Below are 24,523 nucleotides of genomic sequence, written 5' to 3'. Positions count from 1 at the left end.
TAAAGCAATGAAAAGCTGAATGGAAGGGCTTTTGTTTGTGTAACGAGTATGTATTCCACCGGTTTTCTTAAAATTAGGACTACGTATGTTTAAGCCCTGCAATCAAAACGCTCATGGTATACAAAGCCGACCTGAGCCACCTGTATGACGACCAGCTGAGTAACTTTTGATTTTAAACCCCACCACCTATTGCCACCCTCCTTTGACTTCTTCTCTAAATATCATGTTCGTAAAGCTACATTAGAAGTTCGTACAACAACTATAGTATGTACTCGTCACCCGCTGCTTTTGTTCTGTTGTTATATGGGCTTTTGAGTATATACATGTCAACTTTTGAGTTTGTGTGTGTATTTCTGTGAGGCTGGATTGCTCCTACCAAAATGTTGAGGCATCCATCAGTAAATCAAAACAAACTGGAGGGGGGGGGTGAAGAGTGGACACAGGAAGACGGTTTCAGGCATAACCGAGGAACATGAAAGCACAAAGCCCTCCGGAGGGGAGGGTGGAACAAAGAGAGCACAAAGCCCCATTATTCACATACACACCCAGACGAATGCATGCACGCACGTACACGCACCTGCCGGCACACCGTGATCGACAACATCCAAAGAGAACACTCAGGCTCATTTTTGACTTTGCTTATTCTAGGAATCCAGTGTGGGATTATTATTTCCCAGTTCATGTTGCCCCATATGCTCATTCCCTTTAAATCCTAGGGATCATTTTAAAACAAATAGCTTGTTGATTGGGGGGAATGGATAGAAGAAAAACAGCACTTAATAAAACAGCACAGCCAGGCAGCCAGTCCCGCTGCTCGTGGGGAACCATGCACAGCCACACGGTACCGTGAGAAGTGGAATGGGTCTGGCCCCTGGTGACACAATCACGTGACTTCTGCAGACTCGTTTCATGCCTCAGTACTCTGAAGTGGGTATTACTGTCCTTGTCTCCTAGATGAGAAACTTGAGACCCAGGGCTTGAGAAACTTGGCCAAATCCCACAGGTAGAGGCGACAGAGATGCAATGTGAATATGGCTCTACCCTTTTCCGAAGCCATTTGTTCCCTGCTCTGCCAGAGGTGTCAACTTGGGGTACAGCGCGCACTCCCCGGAGGGTGCACAGATTGTGTTCAGGAAGTCTAAGCAATTGTATACGAAATTGTTTGGATACATCCATTTGGGGAAAGGAGCTAGTGGCCCCAAAAGATAATGAATTGCCATGATTTCATGGTAGTGCTTTCTAGAACCTGCTGCAGATGGCAATGCTTCCCCAGACCCATCCTACACCTGTCCGCCAGCCTGCCCCTCTCCCTCCTCCGGGCTCCTGTAGCACGCTGCCCGCTCCTGGAATCCTGGTGTTTGGTCTCGTTTTGTTATTATCTGTGTACATATCTTAGCTGCCACGCTAGAGGGAAGCTTCTTGAATGTAGGGCACGATCTCATCCAACTAGGTCTCCCTCAGCGCCCCAGCACAGTACTCTGCACAGAAGGGGTGCCTGACAACATCAGACGATTTAGTGACTGGTCGTTACTTATCAAAACTGTTCTTGATTTGTACTCTTCGCCTTTGTCACCTAATTCCCTCACCTAGAGGGCTCACCTCCTCAAATCCTAGCCTTGTTGGCTGGTCAGTCTCAGGGCTCGCATCTCCAGGCAAGGCCTACACAGAAAACACCCTCCTGTTTGCTCTCCTTGTTATCACACAACAGAAGACACGTTTTCTCGCGGTTATTTTCGAATTGCCCCAGATATGCTATGGACTCCACCTATTCTGTGCCAAGTACCTATTCTCTGACTGGAACTGGTAAAAATCCAGCCGTCTTTCCTAATGTTTCGGAATCCCCCATAAAACCGAAACTGCATTGTGCATGTAGATGTGCTCAATACATAATGAATGGCTCAGAACAGACGAACTTTATTCCTCCCATCTTTAGAAACACTGATTTTCTTTGAGACTCGTATGCTCCTTCAGAACTATAGGGTTTATTAGGCTGAAAAGCTAGTTTCTCATTAACTTACACAGTTAAGAAAATAATCACTTTCATATTTATATTCGAAATCAAGATTCACATACATGGCACTAAGACTCTTCAAATAAACTAAAGTAACTGCCTCCTTGCCTGGTGAATGGAGGGGTTAAAGCGTGTAATTCGGTGAGCTACAAACTTGGGATTTTACAACCTGGAAAGGGACGGGTACAGGGTTAAGAGAGAGATTTATTTTAATGGGAACCAATCATAATAAGAAAAAGCAGTGTGGGGCGATCTAAATAAAATGTATTTAGAGGCACCTGGGTGGCTCAGTCAGTTAAGCGGCCAACTCTCGATTTCAGCTCAGGTCAAGATCTCACAGTTCGTGAATTCAAGCCCCACATCAGGCTCTCTGCTGTCAGCAGAGAGGCTGCTTCGGATCCCCTGTCCTTCGCGCTCTCTGCCCCTCCCCCGCTCATCACTCGTTTGTCTCACTCTCTCTCTCTCAGAAAAAATAAACTTTAAAACAAAATAAATGAAATATATTTAGATTGGCAAGGTAAATGGGTAGTGGAGCTTCCATTGGACATCACTAATGGCTTAGCCGTCCAGGATGTTACTCAACCAACTGAGAACACGAAGCCATTCATCTGGAATGTCATTCTGTCAGTGTGGCCTCCCAGTTTTCAAGATTCTTTTTTTTTTTTTTCAAATACTCCATAAATGAATAATTAAAGAGGCACTGAAAATAAATATTAAGAGTTTTCCTAAACCATGTTCTCAAGGCATTTTTATCCCATTTAAATTTTAAAGGTAATTATATTGCCTACTGCCAAGAAAGTTAACACTAATTATTGGAATAAATAATGCTGTACAGATTAAATAGGAATGCAAAGACAAAAATGCCTAATGGCGTATTCAAAACAGGAAGCACAACACTGTTATTTCTAGCTCTAAGTACTATATACTCTTGATTTATGAAAATGCAGTTTTTAAACTTCTATTAGTGAAATCATTTTTCCCCCATGCCACTTTGACTTTACTATCAGACTGCCATTAAAAAAAAATTAACCGTAATCTTTTCTTACCAGTGATCAAGTACAATTTTTGTTTGTTTTACTCCACGGCTTTTACACGCATATTGTTATGTGGTTCGGAAGAAATATATTTATGTCTACCTATGTAAATCACATAGTAAATTACGTTGCAATTAAAATCCACAAACTAAGTCGAATATTTCATCGGTGATCTCTTCCCAAGCCAAAATGTATATTTCACTGTTTCAGAGCTGTGATATAGAACACAGAAATTTTTAAGGGGGATTTTGACTAACGCTGTTTAAGAGGTGAACCAGTACTAGAGCAAAGGTAGAGTGCCTTTTTTTTGTTTTGTGTGTGTGAAGGCACTGGCATTCAATCTTTCAATCTTCCCAAACTCTACAGGCTAATTTCAGGAAGATTCAATAACACACTGCAGCTGCAATTTCCTTGCTTCTCCTCCCAGAAGGTGAAATGAACATATTTATGTGGCAGGGATGCCTTTTCCTTCAGAAGTCAAAATACAGAAACTAGATGTTGTTTTTTCACATGGGTAATATATTTGCCGGAACATCCCAACGAAGGAACTTTTGTCTGTTATCTTTGAGTTGTGGAAAGTGGCCAAGTTCCATGTTGCACTTGATAATTTCTGGTGCAAGTACTCTCAGATGAAGGTTTCACTTGTGGCCTTTAAGGACTTTCCCATTCTTGAGTGAAGAATGTGCCACCTAAGAGCAGACTAATGCATTTCTATCAAGCCAGCTGGACTGGTTGGCTGTGCAGGGTCCTTCCAATGTGCAGATTCTCTAATTCTATAAACTAGACCATTGTTCTTTAAGATATCGACCACTTTTTTATTTTACCTTAATGTCCAGAGTTACAAGTCTAGAGTTCAAGGCTCAGATCTGTAACTAGGTACAGTGAGGCCTTTGAGGAGACCTTTTCCCACCTGGCTTCTGTGTTCACCACCTCCAACACGTGAGGCTTTCAACTCCCAAAGTCTGTGTTTAGAATAATTTCCAGATATTCAGGAGTTACAGAGAGAATTTAAAATAGTTGAGGACAGAGGAGGAGTGGGTAAGTAAAATCAAGTAACTACATGATGATCTTTTCCTATATTTGAAACACACAATGTCAATCCTACTAACCATGGGGTGCAAACATGTCGTAAACTCAGTTCTGCTCCTTTCTCCTGCTTCCACCTCCTCCATGCCAGAAATTCATGACCTTAGCTGAAAGGCAATGACCATGTCCACCAAATAAAGGCAAGGAAACAGAGCTGAACAGTTTTTAAGGTAGCAATTTATATAAATAGCCAGTTGCAATAACCCTATTCCAACTCCACCAAAACCAAAGGATGCAATTTCCCACTTAAGATTATATTATGGCCGGGAGGAGCATAGTGTTGAGTGGAAAGTTACCCCAACTCACCATTGTAAGCACATTCCCTGTGTTGACGGCATGAGTCTAAAGGAAAAAAAAAAAAAGCCAGGAAGGACCATAGCAAAGTCCACAGCTATTACTGCAAGAAAAATTCAACTGGAAATGTGTTCACTTAATTTTCAAAAATTACAACATACAAAACATAATTCAATATTTAATATACTCCATAACTTACAGAAAATTGTCACTTCCAATTTTGTGATTTCTAAGAAAGTATTCAGCATATTTTCCCATGTTCTCTGAAGTACTATAATCTTTCCGAGTTAAGATATTAATTTTTAAGTGCAGAACCAAAAAGGCCATTTATAGGAAATAAATCCTTCACTGAAGCATAAGAAAATAATCATGACTTTTCTTACAAAGCTTTGCACGAGAAGCACCATGCAAACATTAATCAAATAACACGACATTCAAAGCCTCTAACATCATGAAAACATGACAATAAAAGAGACAGAAGAAACTTACCTGCTTTGTGAAGATTTGGGTGTCAAAATAAAGGCTATTGGGTAATGGTGTCACCATCCACCGATGGCCCAAGCTAGAAACCTCAAAGCCATTTTAGATCCTCTCTGCCAGCTTCCTCTCAACGGCCCACCTAAGTAATAACTGAATCTTACCCAAATTCAACCTTAAAAATCTGAAAAATGGCCTAATTCAAATTGCTGGCATTTCTGGTCTGGAATACCTTAATAGTTTGCTCAGTGCTCTTTCTGCCTCGAACCTCACCAGCCCTATCATGCCTGCTCCTCCCTTCCTACAATCCCTGTCGGTCCCTCCTCCAGCATGACTTTCTTAAAACATCAGCGGCCATCTTAGAGCACTGAAAAGCTCCTCAACGCCTGGAGCTGACCCCAAGACCCCAATCTTCCAGCTGAACTCCCCAAACACGGAGGATTATTTTGCCTCTCAGGAATCATCAGGCCCGTTTGCAACCTAATGTGGGTTGACGTTGTAGGAAATGTCCATACCGCCACTCCACCAAGAAAACTTCCAATCATACTTCAAGAGCTAGCACACCAGTCACTGCCTTCTGAAGAGGCTTTCCTGAACACTTCAGCCAGTCTTAGTCATCCTCTCCACTCCCAAAGAATATTCAACAACCGTGCATCATATTTCACAGTGGTTTTTCCGTTTCTGTGTCCACATCCCCTGATTTAAGCTACTCAAGATCAAGCAACATGTCTTCATCGTCTCGGCCTCCGAACTCCCGGTATAGTGCCTGGCGCACAATGGGTGCTCACTAAAAGTTTGTTGGATGAATGAGGAGATAAAACAAACAGATAAAAAAAGATATGTCTTCTAGGTATTCTCTTCTAATGGATCTCTTCGACAATGCATATGACAATATTTTCAGATTTAAAGCATCACAATTCATAACATCAGGCTCAATGTGAACAACTCAAAATGTTACACTTGGGTTTCTCTTATGTGTGTTCTTGGGCCAAATGCTGTGCTCAAATATCCAACAAGACCATTTTCTTTGAGATTTATTATAGGTAAATTGTGGATTCAAACTGAATTCTCTGATATGGGTCCTCTTTACCCATCAATCTTGCCTGGGAGGATGTTAGATCTATTCATCTTCCCAAGGACCTAAAGACCACGTTTGTTCAAGCAAGCAGAGTAGAGCTACAGAGAGACAGTATGGGTGCCTTGACACATGGGAGAGACCATTTGACTTGGAGAGACCCCACTTACGGTGAGCATCCTGGTCTGCATCTCCATTGGGTGCCCGGGAGGGCACTTCCGGGTATCCCAGAGGACGCCAGCTTCCCCAGTAAGTCTGCCTCAAGACCCGAATGAATAAGAGGCTGACAGGCAAAGGCAGGTCCAACAACAGCTTTGCTCTAAAGCCAGGGACATTTCCTTAACCAGCTTTAGGAGTCACCGTTCACATACGTAGGCTAGGTGAATGGTGACTCCGGAAACTGTCTAAGACGGCAGCTACCTCTGCCCCCACGAACCTAATTGATGAAATTACAACACGGATGTAACATTCTTCTATGGTACACGCTTTAAGAGCTATCATGACACCCCTGTATCACAGGATCACGGCCCTTGCAACTGCACCAACTTGTAAGGCTTTATTTCAGTTCATTCGATCTGGCTAAGATCTGACTTCTTTTTTTCCATCAAACCATGTATTTGGAGGCTTAGCTCAACCCTGTTTCAACTTTAAAGCCTTAATGACATAGATCCTTTCTTCTGTCAGTCCTTCAGAACCTAGATACTGCCCTGGAGTCTGGGCTAAACTTCATGGGGAAAGCCAAGAAAGACATCATTGTCTAGCCTTCTCCTCCCAGAAGGCCACTGGCTTTCTCAGGCCTCCCAGAGAGACACTTGGACACTGACACATGCACATGTGTATACACATGCACAATCCCTGCTACACATCAGCTCTGAAGAGGTTGTAGGGGATGCCACAGACCACTAGCCCTTTCTTCTCACTGGACCCAAAAACTCAGGTTGTGCAAGAGGACTTGCTCTTCCTAGAATCTTAAAAATCCCTATCACCCCACACCCAAGTCAAATACATACTTCAGTGCCCTGGGAACTCAGGCACCCCAATTCTAAAACAGCAAAAGACAAACCATCTTCACCTCCTGAGTTACGAAGGAAAAAGAACCCTGCTGAATGGTGATACAATTTTCGGTTTGAAAAGTATTTCTGGGGCGCCTGGGTGGCTCAGTCGGTTAAGTGTCCGACTTCGGCTCAGGTCATGATCTCACAGTTCGTGGGTTCGAGTCCCGCGTCGGGCTCTGTGCTGACAGCTGGGAGCCTGGAGCCCACTTCCGATTCTGTGTCTCCCTCTCTCTCTGCCCTCCCTCCACCTCAAAAATAAATAAACATTAAAAAAAAAGTATTTCTGATCCTGGGTGCAAAACCTTCTAGGGGTCCACTCTCCCTCGACTACAGACATCTCTCAAGACTCTAGGATTCTGCAATCTACAAGCTGCAGGGCTGACCTTTCTCCTTCTCTACTCAAGGCCATCTTCCTGCTGACGACAGGCAGAGGAAGCCAAATGTTTTTTGCTGTCTGAAGCTTTGTCTAGATCTAGTCCAGGTCTCAGCTCACTAACTGTGCCAAGTCAGACACAGCCCACTGCCTGGTTTGATACGGCTCGCAGGCTAAGAATGATTTTTATACTATAAGGTGGTTGAAAGAAATCAAGACAATATTTCATGACCCATGGAAATACATGGTATTTGAGTTTCGGTATTCATATAAAAAATTTTATCAGCATACAGCCATGCCTGTTCATTCAGGTATTGTCTATGGCTGTTCTCACACTACAGTGGCAGAGTTGAATACTTGCCACAGACTGTATGGCCCACAAAACCGAAAATATTTATTCCACAGAATAAGCCTGCCCACCTAAGCTCTAATTCATAACTGAGTCAACTGCATCAACAAATTCTGTTTTCTCTATTACTTAAGACAAAAACCTTTATACTTATTCTAAAAGATTTTTTTTAAATCACTTTTCCACACTTTTATTTGAATCATTTATCCACAGAAATTATCTTTCACATAGGCACAAATTGAAGAGTTTAGAGAATCGGGCTCCAAACCATTGTGAACTAAACCTGAAGTCGGCTCTGAGATGGGGAAGCCCACCTCCCTCCTAGGGACTGGCTTGGGTGTTTCACAGTGAATACTGTCTGGCCTCCCTCCGTTCCTGGTCTGGGAAGTGGAAGAATGACCCTTCTCACAGTGGGTTGAATAGTGCCCCCCCCCCCCCCCCGCCAAAAAAAAACTCATCTCTACCCAGAAGCTCAGAATGTGACTATCTGGAAATATGGCCTTTGCAGATGTAATCAGTTAAGGATCTAGATATGAAATCACCGGGGATATAGCGCAGGCCTTAAATCTGGTGACTGATGTCCTTACAAGAAGAGGAGAGGACACAGAGAGACACACAGGAGGAGAAGACGGGCGAAGATGTAGGCAGAGATGGGAGCGATGCCGCTACAAGCCACGGGCCACCCAGAAGCTTAGAAGAGGCAAGGAAAGATTCCCCCATAGAGCACGTGGGTGGAGTTCAGCCCTGCCGACACCTTTCTGGATTTCCAGCCTCCATAACTAGGAGAGAATACATCTCTGTTGTTCGAGGCCGTCCAGTTTATGACACATTGTTAGGGTCATCTACAGAAAACTAATAAGTCTTGCATTTCTGGAGTCTTGTAAAATTTTCAAAGCCATTTCACAGCTACATAGCTCACTTATTCTCGCAGTGACTTTCTGTGTAGGCAGTCCATGGATGAACCACATTCTTGTGCTGATGAACAGGGAGACTCCTCCATGGAGTATCTATGAGTAAAAGCCAGGGACCTTGCCTGCTCTTTGTTAACTACTCTTGCAATCTCATGACCCACAAGTTGTTTCAGTCTGCTTGGCGGGGGGTAGGGGGGTTCAAACATTTGAGAGAAGTCTTACTCGTAACTTCTATGGCAATCATTCACATGCCCACGTTTTAGTGACCTCTCATTCACATCTCAGGCTTATCTACTCAGTGGTTGCGTTTTGGCTACAGAAATCCAGATTTTAGCTATGTTGTCTGAGCACTCTGCTAAAGTCATCTTACCAAATAGGCAAAAACTCAGAAACTTTATGAACCAAGGAAAGGTCCTCTAACAAGTTGTGTCATATGTTACTCATTTAGGAATATTGCAAAAACACTACTTCTCACCATATTTGTAAATGAAAAACACATGACTGTAACCTGTAATACCACAAGAAAAATTGCTCTTTTGGTATGCTTGGCCCCAGACTTTTGAAATATGAACCCAGCAAGGGAATTTCAACTTAAGCTGGATTCAGCTCGTTATTCTCCTGCCCCTTATATGCCAGCAGAGAAGCTACTTTTGGAAAATTAACCCATATATATACAGTAGCACACTGGACCCCAAATGCCATTGTGGAAATGGCACTGAAGACCTGGCTTCTAGTCCCAGCAGAGTCACTTGCTGGCCATGTGACTTTAGGCATGAAACTCTTAGTCGCTCTGAGACTACCCTTCTGCACCTATGAAAAGCGGGGATGACAATAATCCCGGACTCTCTTAGAGTCGGATCCAAATAAGATGGCTACATGGAGGGGGAATTGGGGTGATGTTGGTTAAGTGGTACATAGTTTCAGTTATGCAAGATGACTAAGTTCTAGAGAGCTAATGAACGTGCTGCGTGGTGAGTACAGTTAGCAGTGCTGTGTTTCAAGCAGTACTTGAAAGTTGCTAACAGAATAAATCTTAAGTGTTCTCACCACATGCTCAGAACGTGGCAGCTAGAGGTGATGGATATGTTAATTAGCTCAGTCGCAGAGGTTATTTCACAATGTGTATGTATATAAAAACATCTAGCTGTATACCTTGAACAGACACAATTGTTACTTGTCAACTGTACCTCCGTAAGATGAGGATAAGACGATGTATGTGAAAGCATTCGTAGATTTTAAAGTATAAAGGTAGTAGGTCTTCATTATTGTCACCTATATTATCAACTCACTTGGTAAGCAAAGAACAGTACTTTTTAAAAAGATGGCTAATTAAGGATTATTTGTTTTCACATCAATTAAAAAATACTAAAGAGACTTACAGCAGCCATAAAGAGTTTATAACTCCTCTCCAAAGCCCTTTGCATTCACTATTTGGGTTGAATCAATATGGTTATCTACTTGTCAATTTTTCTTATTCTTTAACACAGAATGTGAGCAGCCTGTTTTTTATGACTGGCTCAGAATGTACTAAGCTAATCGATACATCCAGTGATAACAGGATGATTTGGAACACACATAACAAAAGCTTATCACTTTACTGCATACTGAATCTGTCAAAATATTTTCCGAGAAGTAATGTGAAAATAGAAGTTCTCCATCTTTCACGATGTGAGTGGGTAGTGACAAAAGGATTAGGAGGCTATTTCCTGAGTTCACAGCTTGGTGTTTTCCAGTGAAATACAGCATATAGCTGTTTATCTTTTAAAAAAAAATGAGTTTAATCCAGGATGAACTAGTATCCAATCCCCAAGGAAGATCCAATTCTAGCTTTCCCCTATTTCCCTAGTCTAAAAACGTCCCCAGCTGTTCGGAAGGATGGTGGTAAGAGTCATTCAGGCAAGGCTTCCATCCCTCCATGCTGTCCCCACACTCTTGGTGCGGGTGCATGACAAGGGAATGGCTGAAGTAACTTCACAAACAAGGCAGGTCTGGGCTCAACACAAAGGAGAAGCATGCCCTCGGAGATGTATAGCTAGAAGAAACCTCACTGGTGAGCTAGTCGGAACTCCCCATGTAACGAGAGGCAAAATCGCTCTGTCAAGTTCACAGAGCAAGTCAAGGCCAGATGTGGAACCCAGAGCTCAGTAGACATCGTCCAAACTATACTTGCTAGTATACCACATGTTCCTTCACGTAAGATTGACTTTCAGCCATCTCCTGAAGATTCACTGAAATTAATAAATAGTGATGTTTCAAAATGTATCATTATTAAGGATGACTTAAATTTGCAGAGTGTAAGATTCAAAGGTTGTTGTTTTTTGTTGTTGTTTTTTTAGTGGAAGAAGAATAAATCAATCTTTTGGCTTCTTTCTGACCAAAAGAATGTTAAAAGTAACAAGGGATTTAAAAGCACAGAACACCAAGACAGTTGTGCTGAACCGAATAGCCCAATTCATTGCAAACATAGAATGTGGAAATAGCAGACATTGTTCCAGGACACTGGTGGCTAGAATCACTTACATGGAGTTTTACAAGAGAAAATACAGACCCTAAAGAACAGGATTTGAGGAAATGAGAAGGAACAACAACAACAAAACACACACACAGAAAACCGGGGATCTACAAGCCCTTCACCAAGCCAAAGTTGAGCTCTATTCCTCAGTTTGCCTAGTGCTAACGAGCAAATGGATGGAAAGGGACAACGAAGGGCAGGGGCACCCAGGAAAGACAGCTTGGTTGAGTACAACCATTTTGGCACAACTTTAGAGAGAGCCTTGGGAAAGCATGTTGAGGAGAAGCTGAGGTCTACAGAGTAAGAAATGAGATGTGCTTTCTTTTTTTAAAGAATGTTTATTTATTTTTGAGAGAAAGAGAGAGAGAGTGTGTGTGTGCAAGCAGGAGAGGCAAAGAGAAAAAAGGGGAGAGGGAGAATCCCAAGCAGGGTCCGTGCTGCCAGCCGTAGAGCCCAATGCGGGGCTCGAACTCATGAACCGTGAGCCGAAACTAAAGTCAGACAATTAACCGACTGAGCCGCCCGGGCACCCCAGAAATGAGATGTGCTTTCTTGAAAGGGAGTAGAGAGCACTGGAGCTCGGAAGTTACTGCTTGAGCTGGTGAGAGCACTTGGCTTGAGACAGTTCCTAGGTTGCCACATGTGAAGCCTTTGGGAAAGTCAAGTTTCAAGTTCACCATTACCATCTGGTTGCCACATCACCCAGGCATTCAAGACACCTAGAAGGCAGCCTTTTGAGCCCTATCTTACTTTGGTGCCATAACCCCACAGCTGCAGACAAACTGGCCTATCTTCAGAATGTATCTTCTGTGTTCTTACCTCCCTTTTTGGTACCTGCCATTCTCTCCATCCATCCCTATTCGCACAAATACGAACTGCCCTCCTGATCCCTCTTCACCTACTGTAATCCCACCCAGGATTCAAGGTCAAGTTCAAAATGCATCTTGCATCCTATCTCTGTAAGACCTCCCGGGGTTACTCCTCTGTGTCAATGGCTGGCGAAACACCCCAAGACCGTGAGGATGGTCTCAGCTGCCCCTCCCCAAGACACCCTACCTGATCACCCAGCACCTCTGACCTCTCCATCACGAACAGTGCAAGGCTCCGTGTTCTACCTGTATCACCGGTTTTCCTTCTCAGATGCCTCCCTGGGGCCACTTCAGTCAGCTTAGGGAGACACTGAAGTTATGAGGGGATGAAGACGTGTGGTAAGGAAAATGAATTTTATTTATTTTTTATTTTTTTAAATGTTTTTATTTATTTTTGAGACACAGAGAGACAGAGCATGAGCAGGGGAGCGGCAGAGAGGGGGAGACACAGAATCCGAAGCAGGCTCCAGGCTCTGAGCTGTCAGCGCAGAGCCCGACGCGGGGCTTGAACTCATGGAGTGTGAGATCATGACCTGAGCTGAAGTCGGACGCTTAACCGACTGAGCCACCCAGGCGCCCCATGGAAAATGAATTTTAACACCAATGACACCATGCCATTGGAGACGTCGTCAAAAAGCACAAGTGAAAAGCAACCACTAGGGGATGGACTGACAGAGGACATACAAAACTTTCTGGATCCTACGCTTGTATGGACTGAATGCTAAGATCAGTCCCGATGGGGTGGGAAGAAGACTGCTTGGGTGCTATTTTATTTCCGTGACAGTGGGCCCCCAAATAAATAAACTGGTGATGCACATCAAGTGGCAAATGCTCGGCCTGGTTGCACACAGCAACCCTCCCTGAAGGAGCTGCCTCAGTGGTTCCTGTGGAGCTGCCTGGGCACATCCGGCACCTGAGTGCTAAGTTCCCAGCATCCTCAGCGGTTCTCCCCCAAGGGACTTGAGCTTCCCCATCTACCTCACAATACATAAAGCTAATTATACCCACAGTGTTCACTGCATAGGACACACAACAAAACGGGCAGTCACAAATGTGAGCAACAGCTTTGCAGCTGGTTGACAAAACCAGCCACTAAAATAAGCGAACACCAGATCCCATCATTCCTATGGGTTCCATCAAACTTTGCTAAGAGACTCCTAATTTGGAGGCAGCTGGAGCCTCAGATAGCCTTAGGGTCACAGCCAAGAGCGGCTTGCAAGGCAAATGATCCTTTATGGTGATGACACTCCACACGTTAGTATTGTACTTATGAAAGCTTATTGACTTAGGATGGAAATACTTCATACCTGTCACTGGCCCTTTCATTTGCATGCAATCATTTATTTCCCAGACAGTATACTAACAACAAATTGTGCCAAAATGCACAGCTATCTACACCAAAAGATTTGTATCCCAATGAGAAACATAAGCAAAAATGTATGTAATGAAATCACATATAAAGCTACATTTATTAACAAATTCATTTCCTAATAAAATACCATCTGCAAGTACCCTCAGTTTCCACTGGATATAAATAGGCCTTTTACTGTTTTCAGATGCAGTTCCCAGAAAATTCTTCTAAGCTCAACTGAAGAACACATCAGTCTTTTTCTTTTCTCCTTTTTTTTTTTTTTTGGTTGCCTGGAATGTTAGTAAATTCTGTAAAACTAAGTTTTTAAACAAATTCTGTTCCAAAAGCATGCTTCAGTTGAAAAGCTGACCTTTCGCCATAAAGTTGGTTAGACTTCTAGAATCCTTCTTATTGATACAGAAATTCGAAGAAGCCAGGAAATATGTCAAGGATGGGCCATAAGTAACACTTCTCCACTCCAGACACGAGCACAGACACGGAAAAGAACAAGGGCATAGGCACGTGCTCGTGTCATTTCAATAACAGTTTGTGTCTCCCAACTCACAAATATATTAGTATCTGCTTATTTGTGTATCTTAGAACGCGGTCTGTTTCCTGGGCATTCAGCCCCCCGCTGCTCCCAAATGCACTTCACTAACACACGGGTCGACCTCCTCTCACTAGAACCAGGGACAGAGATGGGAATACACAAAGAGACCCTCTTTGTGACTGCTCTCTGGACAAGCCCTTTTGAGTAATAACTCCAAGGAATGCTGCCACTCATCAACGATGGCTATTTTGACTGGGGACCCAGAACCCAACGCCCGGACCTCTCGGCACCAGGGACCGGGGCTGAATTCTAATGCTAAGTGCTTTTGAAAAGTGCATCAAGATTTAATAGGGTGAATTTCCAGCCTTGGTCAGAGTTTTAGCCACATAAATTCCATTAGGTGCAAAGCTCCATAATGCTCCACCCTGTCTATATTTATGCCTATGTTTTAATCTACACCCTTCTAAGCTCCCTGTCAGGCTGTCAATCTCCGGTTTCCTTTCCTCCTACCCTTGCTTTTCATATTACCTTTGAAGCCAGGATGTTCTCCTGACTTGAGGGCCCTAAGCTTGTGTCTACCCCTCTTTCAAATCCTTTCTTGAGACCAATATTTTAAAATAAGTACTCTCTTCACTGATCTCTTACCGTGACTCTATTGCACCTGACCCATTTTTCATATAAGGCTCTACCAAAGTCTATTTGTACTGTCACCAAAGGCTGCGTGCACACAGGCTGCTCCTTGGATCATCGTCTCCGGAGTGAAGATAGCTCAGACTCTCTTTGGAAATGTACCTCTCATTGGTGCGCCAGAGTGCTGAGCAAAAGCATGAAGTCGTTTCTGAATCTGGGTCAGCCATGTCGTGAATGTAGAAGAGAGGGGATGACAACAGAGTGAATCTCACTGGGTCTGTGACTTGTCACTCCACTAATGAGGTATGGACATAGGCTGACAGACCCCTTGATGGGCCAGTACAACTCCCAGACCAGTCCCGAGTGACGGCGCTGCCGTGGGAGGAGGGACCACCACCAGGTACCGGGGCAAGAGAAGGGACAAGAACAAGATCCCAGCCTCTCATTATACTCGTCTCTCAATGCACGTTTCCTTGTGGATGTTAAGTATTACAATCCTGTGTGAAGTCATCCAGTGGAAATTAGGATTAGGACTTCCCAATGACTGTGCAGGAGCAGAGCAGAACGAGACATGGGCGATCAGGGTCCAATTAAAGAGATACAACGAACGATGGACTTTCTAGCAACCGTTTACCTTTTCCGTGTGAGTTGCTTCACATCATGGCTTCGAAAATGTACTCAAGTAACCAATTTTCAAATTCATTCACTCAGCAAACATTTATTAAGTCGCTACCACGTACCAGGCATTTGCTAGGCGCTCGGGATACAGAGAAGAATGGGACGTTCCTTGCTCTCAAGGAGCTCACAGTCTAATAGAGGACACAGACACATCAACGGGTAGCTATGATACACGAAGTAAGTGCCAGTCAAGGGGTACGTAAGGCGCTAGAGGACTCCAGAGGGAGCAGTCTGTAGTAAGCCTGGTGGAATTAGGGAAGCTTTCACAGAGAAAGGAACAATCGGGTAGACCCGAAGGAGGAACAGGACTTCACCGGAAGACAAGGGAGGGTGGGGACAGATGCTCTAGGCCGAGAGAACAGCGGGCACGAAAGCAAGGAAGCGTGACAACGCGTGACATGATGGGGAGCCACAGGCAGCTCCATGTGGCTGGGATTTCATCTGTGCACGAAGAGACGGTGAAACGTGAAGTCAGAGGAGAAGCATGGAATCGGCGTGAAGAGCTTTGTACGCGGGACTAAGAGATTTGGACCTTGTCCGGGGAGCGATGAGAAGGCACTGAAGAATGCAAAGCAGGGGTGACGTGGCTACGTCAGCCCACTGGGTCAGCCTGAATGGAGGATGGTTTGGAAAAGAGGTGACACTGGAGGGAGGGAGAGCAGATAGGAGGGGCTGTCTGTGGGTGCCCACGGGCACTCCGAAAGGCGGTGAGGGTGAAGAGGTGACAGGCTGGGGAGATACTCAGGGGGAAGCTTGACAAGACTTGATGAATGATGAGAAGCGAAACCGCCTCAGAAATGAAACAGTATTAAAAACACACATTCGGAAAATACAACCCTCAGCCCCACTCCTCCCCTTCTTTTGTGTTCCCATCATCCTCTGACATCCCCACATCTGCTGAGTACGGATAACGGCGGAAGGGCCAGAGGTGCACATGGTCAGATTTCTGTAATTGAGACACCACTACCTCAGAATCTGCAACAATTCACACAGACTGTCTGTGACTCCTATTGAGTAAGAATTTCAACCTACTTTCTTCCTCTGTGTCTTTTCAAGCCTTTAGGCCCCAGTAACAGGAATCCAATCTAAAAGCAGTGGCTTCTTCCAATCAAGACTTGAGGAGCAGTAGGCAGCCGCTTACATGGTGGTGTCTGAGGGGCACCCAATATATGTCCCCCACCCAGGGACCACAAGGCCTGGGATCCAATCATTAGCGATCCATTCCTTTGGGAGAGGCTTTGGTCCCTCCGACTTCTCTTTTATAAGGCAATGACTCCTGAGATGGGTAGGACAGTTAGTCATTCTAAACCCAGCGGCACTGTGGTTGAGCATATGCCTTTGGCTTTGACAGAAGGGGTCAAGGTAGTGTAAGAGGGCTATGTAGGTACCTGCAGAGGAAGGTGGTGCAGAAGGGAGGACTGAGGGATACAGAGGACAACGTTAGGATCTTGCCAAGGAATAGCCCCCACAAGCACTCAAGAAACTAAGATTCTTAAGGAATGCCTTCCACTTCCGATGCCAGCAAATCACACTTGTACAGTCTTGTACCTTAAGGAACTTCTGTGTTTTATGCTTATGACCTGCTACTTGCTAGTGAAGGCCTACGGTGGCTCACAATCTTTTCAGGGACTTCATACTGTTTACGACCAATTACAATCTCCAGTGTTACTAATCTGTACATATTGCTACAGGTGCACTCTCTGAAACTATTTTAGAAGTCCAAATTTTCATTCACTCAGACTGACCTTGTCTGCTGCCATTCCACATTACGGAGATTTAACTGTATTTGCAGAATGTTAATCAGTCAAGTCACAAGCCACAGAAGATCAAGACTCAGACTCTGACCTTGAAGAGTCTCATCTACGGCTCAAGAAGGTAAATAAGAGGTGCTTGTGAATACTTGATTACAGCGGTGAGAGAAGTGAACTAAAAAGAAAAAAAAAGAAAGAAACAAACAAAACTTGAAAAATTACTTACTTCACTTGTTTGGAGAATCGTGAACTTGGGCAGTTTGGGCTTTGAACTGGCCGCACTGGGTTTTCCATCCAACAGTGATCCGAATGACAGATTCCCAAAGCTGTTCTCGAATTCAATGGAAGGTTTCAGTGTCGGAGGGATGTCCGGTGCCTGGTCCTGGCCATCCATGGGTCTGACATATGCGGTTGGTTTTTGCTGCCCCATGTTTGTTTTGCAGTAAAGCCCTGGTGGAAAGTTCTGAACCGAAAGGCCACTGCTGGGAGCTAACAAAGAGGAGGCAACTAGGGGAGACCCAGGAGCGTGCACTGTAAATTCAGATTCTTCTGGCGAGACGGACTGAAAGATTTCTTTGAAAGCATCCCCTCCACTGGACTTGAGGCTATTGTCTTCCTTCGCAGATGGGTTTGACTCTTCGGTGGCCCCGACCTGAGGCTGTTCAGCCGGGTAGACGAAGAAGTCTTCCAGTCGGGCTTGGGGCTGGTCTTGCGCAGGCAGCTGCATCTTGTTTGGCTGGCTACTTGCCTGGCTGGCTGGTACAAGGCTAGCGTTATGACCATCCCGTGGCCAGTCAGCTTTTGATTTCCTGTTGCCATGTATTAGAGTGGAATTCAGTATCACGACAGAAGGCGGAGGCATTGGGGCCGAGGGGTGAGTGTTATCCTGGTGAGGTGGGAGCATTCGGTTCTTTTGCTCGGGGAGAAAGCTTGGCTCGTTTTTGTTGATGGGAGGCTGGGGCACAGAATTCTTTGGGATTCCCACTAGATGATTCTGATTAGAATGGTTAGTTAGCAAATCCTTCATCTCATCATAGTTTCCCAGCGTGTTCTGGACTCGGTTGGCAAGTGCATCACCTTTGTTTGTCTAAAATAACAAAAAGATGGGGGTGGGAGGAGAGAGAATGAATAGGTTTGTGTTTCCTAATGTTAATGTTTCAAACAGATGTCCTAAGCAGACTAGCATATAGGGTTCTTTAAAATTCTCATGCTGCCGTATAATTTCATACTTTTCATGTGCTATGTAAGAAAAAAAAACCCAATAACACTATGGAAAGAGCCTCTTGGAATGAGCTGTGTGATTAACGTTTGTATACTCCCTGGCCTATCCTTAAACGTGCTCATTGGGAGAAAGTTTTAAATGACGTCGCTGAAGAATTTTATTAGCAAAATAACTTCTTTTAGGTCAGAGGAGCTGAACCGTTACATTCCGCGTTGTGAGGGACAACTTCAGCCTGGTGAGCCCGGGAATTGTAATGGAACATTCGACTTATGTTTGTTCTTGACACGTCAGCCCTTTGCGCCACATTATACCATGAAAAAGGCTTAGCCCATTGGATAAGGAAGTCGGTGAAATCGTGCGGTCATGAATATATTGGTTCAGAAAAGCTCAACATCTAATTGAGCTAACATGACTAAAGCGAATCTAATTCCTTTTAATGAAAGGACTGTATAAATTACTAGTGTCTGCCTACACATTCTGGGGGCAACTGTGTTTACGTATTGATGATTCATACTTGTTTGCTTTGAAATGGTGCAATTGTTCATCAACACTGACTCAAGCTCTCCTGTGTCTTTTCAATGATTCAGAAAAAAATTTATTCAAGGACTTAAACCGCTGCTTACGTAAATCAAAACAAAGTCAGATTTCCAAAGTGATGTTGGCCACTAAATCATTCTGTGGGCAATCAACATACCGGCTCTATCTTCCCCTGCAGGAAATACTAATCTTGTTAAAATGGCTGTGGTTGTTCTTAAAACAATTAAGTTCCTGCATGGGTTTCTGTAATACAGAAAGCACAGCTATCAGAACTAGAAAACGGTGGCTAGCTACATACTTGGAAATGACTTTGACAAAAGCTCAGCTGTTCATCTCCGAAAGCGCCTTTTTATAATTCCCTTTACCTGCCCAAAGGTGTTCTCAAAACAAGCGGTTGAATTCAGAAGGGCAAAGGACTTCTTTGTGCTTAGGCTGCACTATCCTGGCCCAAGATATTGCAATGAAACACGGCTACTGGCATCCGTGGGGCCATGTGGCAGCAGGACCACTGGATGGGGAAGACAGCCACCCTACATCACCTCTGGCTCCCAGGAGCCATAGGCGTGCCCTCCACGCATGGGAGGCAGTGACAACTTCCCCATGGATACCGCCTCCACTGCAGATAGAGGTTTAACATCTCAGGTTTCTCATTTGCCCTTAACACAGCCCCATCTCCTGGCATACACGGGGGTGTGCCTATCCAAGCCTGGGATTTCAGACTAAACCTAGGCTGTATGGCCGTGTGCTGTTCTCCGTATGTGAGGATGGAAGAGGGTGCAGATGAATGGAGGGTGAAGTGCAGGAAATGGATGAAATCACCCAGAGAAAGAAAATACAGAACGAGAAGATCAGGCTCAGGAGGCAACCCTGGGGAACATCAACCTTTAAGCGACTGAGAAAAGAAGAGGAAGCAACAAAGGATACCAAGAAGGAGCGACCAGAGAGGGAATCAAACTGGTGACCTTGGCCCCGTTGTTAACATGGTCTCCATAGAGTGTATACAGTATCCAACTCACAGCATGTGTGAAATCATAGAAGACATTTCCAAAGAAATGAGGGCAATTAGGGAAATACGATTCCAGAGATTAAGGAAAAGTATGTTAAATATATGTTAAAAGGGTTCTGTTGGGGAGGGGGAATTTTAGAGATCCAATAGATGTCCATTTTAGTTTTCCTATCCACAAGAACATCTGATATTGCCTCACATGCAACATTGGTGCTAAAGCAGTGATGAAACAATTAACATTCCATATAATCCTCAGCCGAATAATCGCTCCGTTTTCAGAAGTACATTTGAAAGGCGTATTTAATAGATAGATATGAGCAGAACTCATTTTTATTCCCTGAAAAATCCCTACGTTTGTCCATTTTAATGGGACAAATTAGTCTTCAGCTAAGGCCAGAATAAACTTTGTATATACAGTGGGGTCTCCTTTGATGACGTTGTACAAACGAACCATTTGGGTAGCAGCCAAAACCAGTCTCCCTCCTATTCAGACCCGAAATTCAAAACAAGGAGATCTCATCATGCTGAAAGCCCAGTACAAATTTGATGCAAACTTTAAATACTTGCAAAGTTGTTCTGGTCCCTCAAACAGTTTACCTCTTGGGTCAGATTATTGCTTAACGAACACTAATACCTGGCTGTCTCCAAATGTCTGAACTGTTTATTTCCCATTTCAAACACCTTTAGTTTACATTGTCTCATTTTAATGAATTTGGATATGCTTCCTTCCCTTAGACAAAGAGAATTCTATAAGCTGAGTGTTTTTCCTTTTTGCCTTAGCTACCAGGAAGCTCAAAGCTCAACTTACCCAACTTTCACTGAAAGGTTACTGGACTTTCATTGAAAGTTCATTGAATTTCCACTGAAACTGAGTTCTACAGAATCAGAACCTTGCCTCGTGATATCAAAAAGACCACCACAATACCTCAAAGCCCCTGAGAAGTAATTCACTCTCTCCGGGCCAACACAATCAAGTCTCAAGAAACTTGAGACTCATCTGCTTGCAAGCAAGCTAGTTTAGCAGCAAAAAAAGGGGCCACCCACACTCATCTTTTCTTCAATGGGGAGAACCTTGGTTAGGTTTTAATGTCTCTTTATTAACTTCTACTGTTATAATGATCTGGGCTTCCAATGCATGCTAAGATTTTTTTCCCCATCTCTAGGTTTTGAAATTAGGAGACCTTCTAACCTGGCCAATGTCTAAAACTGTATCTACGTAAATAAAATCAGAGGAAAATTAAAAGTTCTCTCAATACGTCCAGAAGGTCAACCTCCTACCATACAGGGTATGCTACAGTAATGATTTCTTTTCCTGCATAAAACTACAAGCTCTTAAAAGTCAAAGACCGCCTTTTGTTCGCCTTTACATCCTCAAGGCTTAGCACCATGTCAGATGCACGTCAGGTACTCAAAAACTCGTTGCTAACACGAACAGAATCAAATTATAATTCATACCCTACCTATATCAAAATAAAGGATTTGCAACAGCTTGGAGTAAAAGGTACATCAACAGAAAAGCAAAAGCCAGGCTACCTTGGTTACCGTGATTGAACATTCAATTGAACTTTGAGTTTCCTGGTAGCTAAGGCAAAAAGGAAAAGCTCCCAGCTTATAGAATTCTCTTTGTCAGATGGAAGGAAGCAGACATATCTTAATTTATTAAATAAGATTAAATGGCTTTCGGATACTAAAACGTAATAGGAATTCTTCTCATTGGTTCAGTTACAAGAACCTCTGTACAATAAAACCATTTTTTCAGTCCCAATTTCACAGAAGATGCAAAGATGATCTTTATGTGGCTTTTTCTTACAATGACAAAAAATGAGAGTGTTGCATTAAAGTCTAACTCGGTGAAGGCATATCTCTATGTGGAGTTAGGGGGCTAGGCTAATGGCTCCAGGTGTGGGGATTTCCTGTGCACAAATGACCTAGGGGCAGAGCCGAGACAACTTGGAGGAATGAAGGGATGTCCACTCCCTTAGACTAGCTTCCTCACAGAGCAATGGTCTCAGAGAGACTCGTGAGCGGAACTGCACAGCAGACAGTTCGAGGTTGAGTTCACTGGCGACACTTTCTGAGTTGCTGATCGAAGGAAGAAGATCCACATGCTTTGCATAACAGACGTGCTGCGGCTACAGGTAGGAATTACCACGGTCATGCTTAAGACACATACTGGCAAATTCAACACAGTCACGAGGCAGGGTTAGGACAGAGGACACACAGACACATAGCCTCAAAAAGTCCACCACTGAACAATCTCCAAATAATTACCAGTACAGTCCAGGTCGCCTGAGTCGCCTCTCTGCCTCTCCACCACCAGAGCTGGGTGACTGTCAACCAGTTTTTAAATTTCTCAAGATGTAGCTATGAGAGCTACCAGACAGAAAACCCAATGGGGCCTGAAATACATTTATGCACACCCGCACGATGCACTCTCATTATACACCACAGCAACTTGTGATTCACACTCCACATGTTCTGTTTCACCCTCCGGAGTCTTAGTAATCCTATTAAGGAGCAAGGTATCCTTGGCAGTCTTGATTGGACATTATAAACATGGCAAAAATGAAATTTAGCCATTTCAATCAATTACAGCCTTCTTTCAATAGGCCGATTCTTTCCTTCCCGTGCTAGATAATTGGTTGATTCTTAAAGGTAACCTCTGCAGCTATTACTTTCTAAGTAATCACAATTTCTCCATCATCAAGGAAATGCATTTTCCAAGTATTTTCAGGCATAAATTACACGTCTGGTTTGTGGCTCATGACTAACAGCACTCCTCCATTTAAGCTTTTTGCCTCTCATTACTTTAGGAAATGCAAAGTTGCCTCAGTTTGCTTCTAATGCTATCTACAAATCAGTAAGTAGAAGTTCATTGCAAGACTAATGTCCTAGGAGGCTATTTGTACCATGGCATTTCTTTTTAATAAAAGTCACAAAATAATTTAAGTTTGGGGGCTCATTTTTTCCTTTTATTTCATTGTGGCTAATGCGTGTGATTTAGTAATTCCTTTTTCTCTAATTGTAATAGTTTTACAGTTAATCTCTCTAAGCTGTAAATTGTTATTTCTTTCTTTAATTATAATAACAATGGTCTCTTGAACTTGTACAGCACTTGCCAGATTTCAAAGCAAGGTCTCCCAGCTCGTTTGACTTGATCCTTACAACACGCACATGACTCAACAGAGCAGCTCTGATCTCAGTCTGCCTTCTACCTCCCCGACCCAAATGACCTTGGGTAAGCCACTTAATCTCTCTGTGCCTTGCTTTCCTCATTCTTGCAGAGCTGCAAAGAGCTAGAAATTGTTAGTTGTTGTTGCTTTCTCATCATTATTATTATCAGGGATTCTTTGATATCAGGTATTCTTATTCAGTTCACAGAGGAGGAAACTATAGGTCAGAGGAACGAAGCTTCTTCACCCAAGTCACACAGGAAGTAAGCTTATCAGGTCTTCTGACCTCCTATGGGAGGATAAACAGCTTCCTGTGACAGATACTGAACCACACAGAACTGGGTCTAGACTCATCATTTACATGGATATGAAGCAGCAGAGAAGTCACCTCGCCTCTCTGAGCCTCAAATTCCTTGTGGTCAACATGAGGAAAATGAGTACTCCGGCTGCCATAAGGACTAAACACACATGTATAGAGCCTTAGCACGTGCCTGGCATTCGGTAGGCACTTGATACATGCCAGGTCCTTGTCCCGCCCAGTCTTTCCACACTAACCTGACATGGCAAAGAGCTTCACAGTCTTCAAGTGCTTTTGAAGACCTCCTTATCAGCACCACAGCACAAAGTCAGATTTGAAAGTTATAAGCGAAAAACGCAGCCATCACCAACCAAATCTAGGGGTGGTCAACATTCTTTCCATTCTGGGAACGGTACGGGTGAAGCAAAGAACGGAAAGAAACCAACCAGGCTGATGAGAGATCACCATTTCTTCTAACTGCCAAGAAAGGGCAGTGGGTCTTAGGGACCGATACTCATTGGCTACTTTATGAACTACCAACACCATTGGACAACTGATCAGGCCGAGTTGTAGGCTTCAAGATGACAAGAAGTTTCCTGAAAGTCCCGATCCACCACCAGGAGTTCTGATTTTTAATTTGATAAGCATTCCTACCACAACCCTAAGGAAGGGGTTATGGTATGTCCTTGTCTCTACCAGTGGACCGTGGGCCAGCTCTAAAACTCCCATTGCCACCGGCATGTCCAGATACTCCAAGGGTGTCCATACTAGTCCAGGCTCGGGGAGTTATGGAGATGCACACCAGTTCTAGTATCATAGTATGAGAGGAAAGGAAAGGTATACTCCCCGGTGATCTCCCAGGGAACCCTGAACATGGACACAGCACAAGATGGCAGCTGATCATCAAAGCAATGGAGGAAGAAAGAATTCCTAGGTCATCAACCAATAGCTTAATTCCTTTCCTATACAGTCTTGAGAAGAACAAAAGCTCTTCCTGATCAAGAAGCATAAAGGCAATAGGCTACTAATCACACAACGGCCTGGCTCTGGGCTAGACTAATGTTCCCATCTAGTGTCCCTACCTGATATACCCTTGTCATAGCAAGACAGATGACTTTCGAAAACTTCTGACAATGTTGATAACAGGTTTTTTAATAACTGCCTACTCAAAAATATACTGCTTACATCTAAAAGTGAACACGCATCTGCATCACAGGCCTTGTTAACAAGAGATGGCATTTACCTTAAAGATACAAGACCATTAATTCAACATGACTTAAA

The 24,523-nt window shown here is 43.8% G+C and overlaps 1 protein-coding gene across 6 annotated transcripts in view; it reads right to left on the bottom strand.

Moving 5' to 3' along the window:
- AFF2 (ALF transcription elongation factor 2) overlaps positions 1-24,523 on the bottom strand; it is a 468,411-nt gene that overhangs the window by 288,007 nt on the left and 155,881 nt on the right. For all 6 annotated transcript variants that reach the window (XR_007149018.1, XR_007149019.1, XM_047844523.1 and 3 more), the window contains exon 3: positions 17,233-18,093. Coding sequence is in view for 4 of the 6 variants with exons in the window: in XM_047844523.1 (XP_047700479.1) it covers positions 17,233-18,093 (861 nt within the window). In the remaining 2 variants the exon portion in view is untranslated. The remainder of the gene's footprint in view (positions 1-17,232; positions 18,094-24,523) is intronic.

This window comes from Prionailurus viverrinus, chromosome X (assembly GCF_022837055.1).
Source record: "Prionailurus viverrinus isolate Anna chromosome X, UM_Priviv_1.0, whole genome shotgun sequence".
NCBI classification, from domain to species: Eukaryota; Metazoa; Chordata; class Mammalia; order Carnivora; family Felidae; genus Prionailurus; species Prionailurus viverrinus.
This window is presented reverse-complemented; position numbering and strand designations above follow the sequence as displayed.